The sequence below is a fragment of the Morone saxatilis genome, unplaced genomic scaffold (genome assembly GCF_004916995.1).
Source record: "Morone saxatilis isolate NCDOM2014 unplaced genomic scaffold, NCSU_SB_2.0 Contig16, whole genome shotgun sequence".
Taxonomy (NCBI): Eukaryota; Metazoa; Chordata; class Actinopteri; family Moronidae; genus Morone; species Morone saxatilis.
Window position 1 is genome coordinate 106,678 of NW_023339718.1, and position 12,297 is coordinate 118,974.

Below are 12,297 nucleotides of genomic sequence, written 5' to 3' on the forward strand. Positions count from 1 at the left end.
AAGACTGGAAACAGGGGGAACAGTTAGCCCTGTCTGTCTAAACTGAAGCAGTGTGGATCACAGGAAGGGGACGATGGCGAGCTGTTAAAGGCGTGTGCAGCGTTTACCTTTCTCCTCTCTGATGGTGGCGTACTGGCTGTTGGCCAGCGGACACGACGAGCGGTTACACAACCCCGTGATGTTGTACTCATTGCGGCAGAAGCCCTGACTCTTCGTCCTGAACACGAGGAAGAGAGAACATGTTACCTTAAAGTGTCCGATCAGAGCTGGAAGCTTTGCTCATATTCCAGGTTAGGACTTTACTTTTTTATCCAGGCAGCCAGAAATTACACAAAATAAAGGAAAAACAACATTAAGAGAAGTAAAGTGTCTCAGTTTTTAAAACTTCTGATATCTGCTGCCAAAGACCACAGATATGATCGATTATGATTTACATAATTCACAAACTAATCAGTGACCGCTGGCAGTGGAAGTGTCTGCATTCGTTATGATTCTTCAATTACTCAGATTATTCCTTTAATTTGTCCCAACCTGTACAACAAACACATTACTGTAAATTAAATGTGAAACAGAAGTTAGTCTTTAGACAAACTGATGACGAGCTCTGTGACTCTAATGTGACAATAATATAAAGTAATATATCAGAGACACAAACTGCTCAGAGTCAGAAAATGAATTAAAATGTGGCGTCACTTCACACTGATATTAATAAAAGCATACATACATTACAGTACAGCAATCATACTGAATGACTGAATAACTAAATGAATGAACACATGAATAAATAAGCAGCAGATTCAGTTTCAGACTTACTTGACTTTGAAGGAGCAGAACTGTTTGTTCCCAATAATATCCCAGATCACCTGCAGGGAACACATTCAACACGTTTTGAGTTCTAACAGCAGAATAATGAGAATAACTCACATACTTTCAGATTTACATGTGAATTATCATTAGGTTGTATAAATAGATCTAAAGAGCTCTGCTGTATTCAGGTTTTCTTCTACAGTTTTATTTTACTGTAGAATCAGAGACTGTCCCCACGCTGAGAGCTCCAGCACAGGTTTTAACTGTTTGTCAACACGTGTCAACAAAAAGAAGAAGATGATGAAGATGAGCAACATGTTGCCGAACTTAAGTTCCCACAGGACCCAACCTCTGTGTGCACCGACCCGGTTCTACCGGCTGTGGATGTCTGCACAGAACCGGAACAACCTTTAAATGGACCGTTTTCTGACGGAGTCTGGTCCCATCCGACACTTCGGCCCTTCTAACTGCTCAAACGCGGTTAAAACATCACATTTGTATCCGGATGTAATTAGTAAAGACAATAACTGATCAGTAATCAGTCAAACTGTTAAACAATAGATAGAAATAAACCGGATTTATAAGATTTTACTCCGGTTACCGGTAAGCTACCGTTAGCATGAGGAGTTAGCACATTAGCTTCATGTAACTTACGTCATCGTGCTGCATCGTGAGTTTGTCTCGGAGCTGAAAGAAGCTTCACTGCCGACTGTTTCTGTTTGAACCAGTTAAAGAACTAAAGAACTAATAGAGACTAACTGTCTGTCACAGTGAGCCACATGGACGCTCAGGGAGACACCATCTTTGTTTGCATGGACCAGATCTCGGAGCCGTGAAGGCAACGCGAGGAAGTATCGCGATACTTGGTTGATGATTGCCCCGCCCACTTAAGTTTTAATTGTTTGTTTCACAGCAAAAAGAATAAAGTCGTAATGTTACGAGAATAAAGTAATAACAATACAAGAATGTAATTATAATAATCGTTTTAATGAGAAAAGCTTCGATAGAGTTCAAGATCTTCGTGAGCAGCTCGACCAATCAGCAGCCGCTGTTTGTCTCAGTCAACAGGTAAACTAACGTATTGATCATTTCATCGTTAAACAGTTTTACTGGCTGAGCCAACAGGCTGACAGATCTCATAAAATTACTACTTTATTCTCGTAATTTCCCCCCAAAAAATATATTTTCCTCTTAGTTTGGCCCTAATACTCCGTCATAAATATTAACACATAAAGTCCTTAATGCGCCATAAAACAACCCCGCCATGTTTGTTTTACTCTAACTTCTCTTTATAATATCATTTTAATAATTTAACTCAGACGTTAACAGTCAGATATTTATAACTTTAAACACTTAATAATAAAGCCTCCCGGTTCAGGATCAGACGGGCTGAGGCGCAGAGCGTAACAAGGTTGGGCTGCACCTTTCACAGATGGTCCGTGAACGCACCAATCATCATTCTCATGAACCAGAAAGATCACAACGTTCAACATGGCGCTGAGTGAGAGAGTTCCCGCGGCCCGGCGGGTTCACTCACGGTGTCACACTGTAATACTCAATGTTTATGCGTTAACCCTCCCGCAGTCTGTCGTCACAGCGGGAAACCTCCCGCCGCTCCGCGCGCTCGTTAATAACCGCGTTCACCGACAATAACGGAAAGTTTTATAAATCTAACCGGAGCGGTGCATTCTGGGAGCAACCGCGGGTTAATGAAGCGACACCTGGCGGCCCGAAGGGGAACTGCACCCTCTAATATTCACTATATATTATATTAAACTTTATTAGACAGAAATCCTACATTAGGTAAATAAATGATAGAAGCTCAATAAAGTTTGGATTGCTTTATTATTGTTACAGTTTGTTTAATTTCACTGTCTAAATTAAAACAGATGGTTTATATTTGGAAGATTTAGATTTGTGGATGTGGGATTTTGTAAGAAATTGATGTTATAGTATTAATTTATTTTGGTAGAAGGGTTAGAAAACAATACATTTTTATATAAAAGATTATTAGGTCATCACCCTCCACAACCAGTTACTAATGTTTTGTATCTTTGTTTTAAAGTCAGTTTAGATTTCGATATTTTACAAAGTGTGTTCACTTGTTTCAGTTTAGTTTTTATTAGTTTCTATGGAAGCCCAAATCCGCCAATGTGATGGGAAAAGGATCCTGTAGTCTGATCCTGTCATTCTCAGCTTTTCTTTATGGATTGTCATTATTTTGAGAAGGTTTCTCATTATAATGACCTACAGGCTTCCGTTAGTTTCAGTGTAAGTTGTAGTTTTTTATTATATTAATTAATTATTACATAATATGTATCACAATACAAACACACTAAGCCAGTCTCAATGAGCATATGAACCAACGCCTCCTTCTGCTTGTTGTGTTCACAAATTTGACCAAATTGACAAAAACATTTTGACATTTTTTATTTGACTTTGCTTTGTAAATATACAATATTGTTCCAGTTCATTGTTGTTTTTTTTAAAGTGTAGTTTTTATTTTTATTTCAGTTAACTAAAATTATTTTTCACACCTAGTTTTAATTTTTAGTTTGTTTTAGTTAACTATAATAACCTTTCTTTCAACATCACAGATCTTTTTTTTTGCACTATTTAACATATATTTACCTCCACCAAGTTACATTTTATTTTATACACACTCAATATACATTCCCTTTATATAATGCATAATATATAAATACTATTATACATATTGCATCCCATAATTCACATTAAGATTATTATTCTTACTTTAAATCCTATATTTCCTGTAAAGCTCCAGTGTGTAACATTAAGAAGGATTTATTGGCAGAAATATAATATCCATACATATGTTTTCATTAGTTTATAATCAGCTGAAAATAATAATCATTGTATTTTCGTTTCCTTAGAATGAGACGTCTTTTATCTACAGAGGCAGCGGGTCTCGTTCTTGGGGAGTTGCCATGTTTTACAGTAGCCGAAGGGACGTAGCCACGGACACTGGTTCTAGATAGGGGTGTTCAATTAGTTGCAATGTGAGAATTAAATCCAGCACACTGGTCCTTTAAATTACACTAGCTGTATATTTTAGCTGTGCAGTTTTTTTATTTTTACCTCCTGTTGTAATCTTTGTGCAAATATATGCATATATATAAATATATAGTATTATAATATATAATAATAATTAGTACAATGCTACACAACATTTGTATTCAATAATCAGTGCAATGTTCCACCGATAATATCCATATATAAAAAGGTGTATTTAGTGTAACTCGTTTTATGTGTTTATCTATAGTGTTGTATCTGGAGCTGCGGGATCAATAAAGTCTTATCTCTTTTATTAACAATAACACATCACTACCTTCAAGCTGAAAGGTTATCAAAATTATATTTATTATTATATAATTACTTATTTCCTCATCCAGCAGTTACTTACGGAGCGATATGATCATTTATCTGAGTCCAATATTCAGTCTTCACTATGTTCACCATCTCGTCTCTGTCTGCTCGGCAGTTGGAGTACGGTGGCTTTATAGAGACCAACGCCTCCTCATCTTTGTTGTGTTGAAAGTTGACATGTCTAGTTTTTATTTTAAAACTTAAATGTTTTTTTTCACACCTACATTTAGTTTTTAGTTTTAGTGAACTGTAATAATCTTGTCTGTCAGTAACGTCTCCTCTCGTTGAGCCCCCGAACTGAAGATCTACTTGTTGATGTTGTTCATGAAGAACCAATCAGCAACCTCCTGGTTGCAAATAAAACCTACAGTTCCTCTAACGGCCACTAGAGGCTCCAGCAGTCAGTCAGTCTCCATAAGGCCCTATATTAAGCTGTCCAATGGCAGAAATAATCTTTACCATGCTTTCATTCAGCTCCACCTCTTGCTCATTTCTGGATCGCTGCGGAAGCTGCTCAGAACCTGTGGGGGGGCGGTCACAGAGACTATGACATCATTATACAGTGTGTGGAAAGAACTGACAGGACTCGTGACGCTGAAAAAAAACAGAGAAATGGTTTATTTAGTAATAGGTGGTTTTCACTGCGTGTACAACACTGGCATCTGTAGTTTGGCACTCTTTTTAAAGGGCACGATCCCCCTAAAAACAGAAATCTACACCCGTCATTCACTCTTAAAAACATGATAATACTGCTGCCACTTCTGTTTGTCGGGGGGATATTCTTTCTTTTTCTATCTTTTGTCAACAAACCCAAAAAAACAGCAGCCTCTGGACCAGCGGTACAAATAAAACAGGGAAAAGAAAAAAACAGAACTCGACGAAAAGGCACCAAAGCCACACAGACAGTCAGCCGACAAACTACACTGGACATGCAACTCACATCGATTTACACGGCAGCTATATAGGCATGCAAAAAACACTTGCTCTGAACAGGGCTGCGTACACACACACACATATACATACACACATACACACACATACACATATACACACACATACACACACACACACACACACACACACACATACACATACATACACACACACACACTCTCTCTCTCACACACATCAATGTTTTTCTGTAAAATACGAACGGCGTGTCGGCTCCTGAACAGACGACTACTGATGTCCACATCATGGAGGCTAAAGATCCACCCAGACACTGGTTTTTGTCCCCCCCCCCACCACCCAGGAGTCTTACTACGGTCTAAACATCCTGTGGTTCATCAGCCCGAAGCCAGGTGCGTTGTGGGTAATGCCCCCCAAAACATCCAGGTCAACTGTAACAGATGCCAGCGGCTGATAGCGAGCTGAGCGGGACTCGGAGTGACGGCAGACGGAGGAGAGACCGGGGAGCGACCTGAACTCTTCTGAAACAAAGATCTTCTGCTGGAACCAGAAAACGTTTCGCACTAAAGAACCGAACTACAGTCTGAGTGACATCGTTTGTTTTCTTGTGATCAGAAAATGATTTGGTTTCGATAGCTTTGAGATCTGCAGAGAAACTAAACATGTTCTAACATCTGGAAAACATGTTTGTTATGTTGAGATCAGAGTAATTATTCCTCTCTGGAATGAGTTTGTCCCAAACAGAACTGTTCTATAATCAGAACGTGGACTTTGAGACGTTCTAGTCTTCGTGTCCTGGAATTAGTATTTTAGGAAAAAACGACACCTATTCAAACCAGATTTCTTTACAGTTTTCAAAACAAAGCGTCTCTGTGCTCGAGAACCTGAAGCTGTGAGTTCTAACGGGTTCTCAGTGTTATTCAGAAAAAGGTTCTCGTAGGAAAATGACTCACATTTCGACGGGATACTGATTCTAGAGCAGCTACGAATCAGTGGAGATTTAAATCTGAGTGAACTGTTCTAGAACCGGGACGTGTTCTGGAATCGGAGAGCGTTCGTCTCTGTGTTCTAGAACCAGAAGCTGGAGTCAGAATGGGTTCCAGAACCACACGACAGATTCTAGAACAGACACACAGAAACATGGAGACTCGAGTCAGAACAAGAGTTTTACAAAATTGCACGAAATGTTCTGGAACCCCTCAGCATGAGAGTTTGTTCCCCAACCGGGCCCGGTTCTAGAATCGGAGCCAGGGGGTTGGTTCTGAGATGAAAATGCATGTTCTACAATGTTCTAGTCTCTGTGTTAAAATCTTTTAATCTAGAATAATATAGTAAAGGAAAAGTGTTCTTCCTTCAGGTTCTTGTATAAAAATGTCTCGAACTCATTCTAGAGCAGTGTGTTTAACGTTCTGACTCCAGAATCAGAACAAGTGTTTTAAATGTCCAACCGGGCGTGTTCTAGGACGGGTACGTGTGGGTTGTAGGTTAATGTTATGAGTTCTAGAGTCTGAATCTGTCCACAGAAAGATAAAATGGGAGGGTTCTGAACGTTCCACACATTGTGACGGGACGCAGCTGCTTTAAGTTCTACATCGTTGGATCAGAACAACTCACGTTGGACCGGAACCCGGAATGTTCTAGGTCGGGATCCAGAATGAGATTTACCTTCGAGTCCCTTCAGGCACACGAGATGTGGATCAGGCAACATGGCTGTTTATGCTAATGTCACGAGTGATGTCACCTCCTGTGGTGGGCGGAGCTACATCAGCTAAGAGCACGGCATTGTGGGAAGTGAGATGAATGACAAATATCTTTCCGGCGCCCTCCCGACTGAACGCCGTTGGAGCGATGTGAGATGACTGGAGAGGAGCGCCGCAGTCCAGAGTCACAGAAAGTATTAACACACCCGCCAGGTCACCGGAGCTGCAGCTGGGACCGAACCAGCAGATACCGTCAGAGAGGTTCCTACAGGTGACCGGGTCGTAGAACAGTCGACACAGAACAGAACATGAGGTGAAATAAAAGCAAAGAACAGATAACACACAAAGGAACTGGCGCTAATATCAACATATAGACAAAGCGCGTCCGCGGGAGAGCAGAACAACTTCTTATAAAAACATAGAAACCATAAATCCATCGGTTGAAGCAGGTTTGGTCCGTAACGAACCACAAGGAGAGTCCAGCCAATCAGAAAACAGCACTCAAGATAGGGGGGCGGGGCCACTGCTACAGTTTAACCTTCACGCAGGTCCAGCGATTGTTTAGGATTGATTGTTCTCGAACCGATCGATATCCGATCAGCTGTCTGAGGGAAGACGTTCAAGGAACATTTGGATATTCTGGGAAATCTTTTGTTTCCAGGCTTTACTCTTTATTTTAACATTTAACATTCATAAGTAAACAAAGTGTAATAAATGGCTTCTAACACACTATAATGTAAGTTTAAGCAGCTGAGTGTTGATTAATGTATTAGGTAACAACTATAACTCCTCCTGAGTATAATAATGACAGTAAAACACTGTGATAATATAAAATATGTCCACACAGGAGATGTTATAATTCTTAATAAACACAAACACTTGCCTTCTATCTGCTTACAACTACATTAAAGTGTGTTTAATTACTAAATAAACTGCTTATGAATGTCAAATAATAGGAGAAGTGCTACCCTGACACATCCTGGACAGTATCAATAACTGATCTGATCTTTTTATTGATTCCATCTGATAAACAAGAGGATTTCCCAAAATGCTGCTGTGTTTCATGAGAAGAAGATATTTTCTTTAGTGAGTTATTATGTTTTATCATCCTGGTTTATCTGAAACATTTAATACTTTTTGGCACAAACATAAAAATATTGATTACAGGTGAAAAACATCAGAATCCGTCAAAGCTTCATTGTTGACATTTTGTTTAAATAACTAGAAAAAGCTAAAACTGCTCAACAGAAAAGTTTCCCCAACAAATGAAACGGACTTAATGCTCTTTAATTAAACTTAAACAACAGCTCGTTAGCATCATTAGCATCCCTACTCAAACTCAATCTGTGCAGCAGCCTCGAGCGCTACCTGTGACTAGCAGTTAGCCGGCTTCATAAGGACGGCTAACGGCGCTAACAGGCCATTTTGACCGATGCCTGATCACCTGAGCCTCTCCCAGTAAAAGGCATTATGGGTAATGTAGGAATCGACAGCAACAGGAAAAAGACAAATGATAAAAGAATGGAAGAAGAAAAGAGTCTGTGTCCTCCGGTTTTTTCCACTCAGCCTCAGTCTCTGTGGGTCAGGTGACCTGCAGGGAGGCGGGGCCTGTAAGATGCTCTGTGATTGGACACGAGCTCCTCCCGTGATGAAGAAGACAGACGAGCGTTCAGCTTCATCTACAGGGGGGGCGCTGTATTCCTGTAAGTCCCATCCCTTCATTAACCCCGGCAGACTCAGACCTGTCCACCCCCTTCCTCTGACAGCGGAGGTCTCTAACGGTCTGACAGGGTTTCAGGAAAAGGGGGAGGAGGTCTTTCTGTGGTTCCAGACCTGCTCTGACTCTGGAACGAATGATCTCAGGACGTCTCAGGTTGTCGAAGTCAAAACTCTCAAACTGAACCAGATTTCTTTTTGTGCGATTTTAGTTTCAGCTCATCCAAATAAACCCGGATCGCTCGGTCTTCTTCGGGGCTCTCGAACCAGTTTTTACGTTTCAGAAGATGTCGGAGGAAGCGTCCTGAAAGAGTCTAAAGAAATCTGGATAAAATGATGATGACTGGATCCACCGCAGTGAGTCTAGTAGCTGGTCTCGGTCTTGGTGACGGGGCTGAACTTCCATCGTTTTTCTTTTTTTTAAGGCGTTTGATAAAAGAACAAGTGAAGAATGGATATCGTCTGTCTCAGGCGTCTCCGTACATCGCGGGGAGTCTCAAGATGTTTTAAACCCTAGCTGGAGTTCTTCACTGGGGGGTTCTGGTGGGGTGTTCGGTGGGTCTAGGCAGGTCTCGGTTAAGTCTTTTTTTTCGGGGAGTCCCGGACCGGGTTTTCGGGCCTTAGGAGGTTTTGACCAGGTCGTAGACGTAGATGTGGAAGTCGTCGTCGAACTTGATGAAGTACACGGAGGGCTTGGCCTCCACCTGGTGGATGACCATACCCGACCGCTTCCCGCCGTCCTCTTTGGCGTACTCCACCTGTTTGCCCACCAGGCTGTCGACCACCTCGCCGGGCTCCCGCTCCGCCGCCACAGTGTCATCTACAGAGAGAGAGAGAGAGAGAGAGAGAGAGAAAGAGAAAGAGAGAGGAGAGAGAGAGAGAGAGAAAAAGAGAGAAAAAGAGAGAGAGAAAAAGAGAGAGAGAGAGAGAGAGAGAGGTGAGCGGCTGGTACTAACTCATGTAGACACGTTAGTCGACTAAATAAAAATAACCTCGGAGAAGAAGACGATGAGGTAAAATGATTAAAATATTACATTCTCTCACATTTTCTGTCGACTAAAAGTGAATCAGGTGCTGAAATGAACTCTGGTCCAGTAGAACCGGTAGTCACTCACTGGAGTCGGGCATGATGCGCAGGTCTCCCTCCTTGTAGTCGTCCAGGAGCTGGTACATGTAGAGGACCGGGTCTTTTTCGTAGGTGATGTAGAACCAGGAGGTCATGATGGGAGCCCGGGCCAGCACCATCCCCCTCCACTCCTCCTTCGGCCCGTCCTCCGTCTCGAACATGTGCTCAACCGCTTTCCCGATCATCGTCTCCGCCAGCATCGAGTCGCTCACACGGGCCGGAGCTGGACCAATCACAGAGAGGCAGAGAGGGCGTTTGAACGGACATCATCACCTCAGCGGTAAACAGAAAGGTTTAGTCCAACGATACAGAGATAGAAATATATGTACAATAAAACTATAACGTTAGCAGAGTGCGGTGTATAAGAGTGTACTTTTTAACCCCGACCGCAAGGAGCTAACATCAACGTCTACCTTAGCTACTTTAGCTAAAGCTCCATCAGGAAACTCTGTGAATCACAGAGAGTTGAAGCTGAGCAGCCGGAGGACGTCAGAGAGAAAACCAGGAAACATTTTCTCCATAAAAACTGATTCAGTTTCACCAAAATCCCTGAATACAGTTAGAAAGTTGAGCTGCAGTTCCTCTAACGTCCACCAGGTGCTGCTGTGATCAAACTCTGAAACACCCTCCGACTTCCTCCCTTCCTCACCCACTCTGTCGGGCAGGACCTCCAGCCCCACCACCCGCTCGTCGCTGTACAGCTCCAGGCCGTAGATGCAGTCGAAGCCGTCGTATTTGATCAGGTAGAGGGAGGGGTTAACAGGGACCTGGTCCAGGACCGTCCCCTTCCACTGGGACGACTTACCTAAGAGGACGCAAACACACATTTATCGGTTAAACGTGAAATGAAGGAGATTTTTAGGTCGACTCCCCCGACACTACGAGCACGAAGTAATCCAACTCACTGCCTTCCTTCCAGATGTGCTGGATCCTGCAGCCCACTATGTTCCTTCTGGGCTGAGCCAGAGTCTTACTGGGACCAACACTGGTCCTCTGTTTCCTGCAGGGACAGAGAAAGAGGGAACACATGAGAGAAAAGGACGATGACTGACGTAAAGGTGAAGGACAGAGAGGGAGTTCAGAAACCAGACTTACTTGTGCGAGTTCTTTTTCTTCATCATGTTTGCAGAAACGCCTGAATGTCCTGAAACACAAACACAACATTCAACCATCGTACTGATAGGCGGTGCGTTCAAGGACACTCGGGTTAGTGAGTCAGGAGCAAAACAGGAAGTGTTTCGACCAAACTCACAAAATAAAACATCAAAATTATTATTTCAGACGACCAGTTATCAGCAGTGACTCACCCCCGTCTGCTCGGGGCCGCGGGGCCGCTGGGCTCTTGAAAGGGGTCTTCATTCATCCACCTGTAGGGGGGCAGCCAGCCAGGCCGCCGGTCCGGGCTAAACTCTGGGAATTGGTGTGTGAGACACCAATGTGTGTGTGTGTGGAGGGGGAGGAGGGTAGGGAAAGGAGGGAGGAGGAGGTGGTGGGAAAGAAGGAGCACCAGGAATTAGGCCGGGCCCTGGACAGGCTGCATACAGGCCGGGTACGGACTATCACCTGGAGACTGAGGCGACGTCACAGCTGATGGACTCGATGGGGAGACGGTGAGTTCAGCCTGAGGACAGAAACCGGAGAAACCGGACCTTTAGAGAGTACAGATCTTTACTCTGATGTGAAAGTTTATTCATCAAGGATAGAAAGATAGTTTTATATTCTCTGTACTCCCACTGTAGAATAATCGATATTTCTAACAATCTTATCTCGGCCACAAAGCCAAAAGCTGATTATTTGATGGCTGCTGAAGGTCTGAGTTGCAGTCGGACTGCAGATTAAAGAACAGACACACATTGACTCGTCTGTAATAAAGATTAAACTGAGACTCTCTCAGAAAGCTAATTGGCAGCGAGTGGTTTCTCTTCACGAGTGCTTCAGCTGTCGGCCATCTTTCCTCCCTCACTTCACCTCAGATCATCCTGACACGAGGAAGCGTCTGAGCTCTGTGACCGACCTGATTAACGTTTAACTCCTCAACACAACCGCAGGTCACCGGGTCAGAGGTCAGAGGTCAGGGAGCTCTCCACCCTGCTGCTCGGCACTCTACAGCCCCAAATTATACTTCATTAAATAAAAGTAGAGCAGCAGCTAACGATTATAAATTATAAAACCAAGCTGCAACGATCGGTGATTTATCGATGATTTTGATCTTTGACTGATCGCTTCAGTCTGAACTAAAACTAAAACTAGGCTAAATTAAGGAAGTTAAGGAGCTGGCTTTTACTTTGAAGTAATGTTATAGCCTTCGTTTTTAGGTTTTAATCTTAGTTTTTTACATTATTTGTCTCTCTGGTGTTTTACATTTTATTGTTGTCACTGTTTTTATTTCCAGCTGAGCAAAACTGTGTTTCCATTTGCTAGAAAGGTTTATATGAATAAAGTGGACAGGACGTGACAGCAAACTGTCCTTCAGATAAAATAAGACAAATAAAGTTGTTACCTTCAGAATCTGTTAGTCACTATTTTATGAAAAATAAAAAGAATCATTAGTTGCGTCACTTCCTGTCTCTGAAGCTCAATGAACTCAATAAAAAAGGGTATATTGCATTATTAAAGGTGACCATGAGATACAAACCTTATGAATAACTTAAA

General features: G+C 42.5%; 2 protein-coding genes and 1 non-coding gene across 3 annotated transcripts in view; all 3 read right to left on the bottom strand.

Annotated features, from left to right (window-relative positions):
* The window catches only part of mak16 (MAK16 homolog (S. cerevisiae)), a 5,728-nt gene extending 3,280 nt beyond the window's left edge, over nt 1-2,448 (bottom strand). The window contains exons 1-3 of the mRNA XM_035658858.1: nt 1,462-2,448; nt 814-863; nt 108-217 (exon numbers count right to left, since the gene is read on the bottom strand). Coding sequence (XP_035514751.1) covers nt 108-217; nt 814-863; nt 1,462-1,476 — 175 coding nt within the window. The 5' untranslated portion in view covers nt 1,477-2,448. The remainder of the gene's footprint in view (nt 1-107; nt 218-813; nt 864-1,461) is intronic.
* LOC118326316 lies at nt 2,186-2,285 on the bottom strand. The gene has a single exon (XR_004796634.1). It is a non-coding gene; the product is annotated as a small nucleolar RNA U13 (small nucleolar RNA).
* Nucleotides 2,449-7,916: 5,468 nt separating the features above from the next.
* The window catches only part of LOC118325754 (spindlin-1-like), a 5,937-nt gene continuing 1,556 nt past the window's right edge, over nt 7,917-12,297 (bottom strand). The window contains exons 2-7 of the mRNA XM_035658547.1: nt 10,953-11,266; nt 10,741-10,789; nt 10,551-10,645; nt 10,295-10,450; nt 9,635-9,868; nt 7,917-9,339 (exon numbers count right to left, since the gene is read on the bottom strand). Coding sequence (XP_035514440.1) covers nt 9,140-9,339; nt 9,635-9,868; nt 10,295-10,450; nt 10,551-10,645; nt 10,741-10,789; nt 10,953-11,004 — 786 coding nt within the window. The 5' untranslated portion in view covers nt 11,005-11,266 and the 3' untranslated portion in view covers nt 7,917-9,139. The remainder of the gene's footprint in view (nt 9,340-9,634; nt 9,869-10,294; nt 10,451-10,550; nt 10,646-10,740; nt 10,790-10,952; nt 11,267-12,297) is intronic.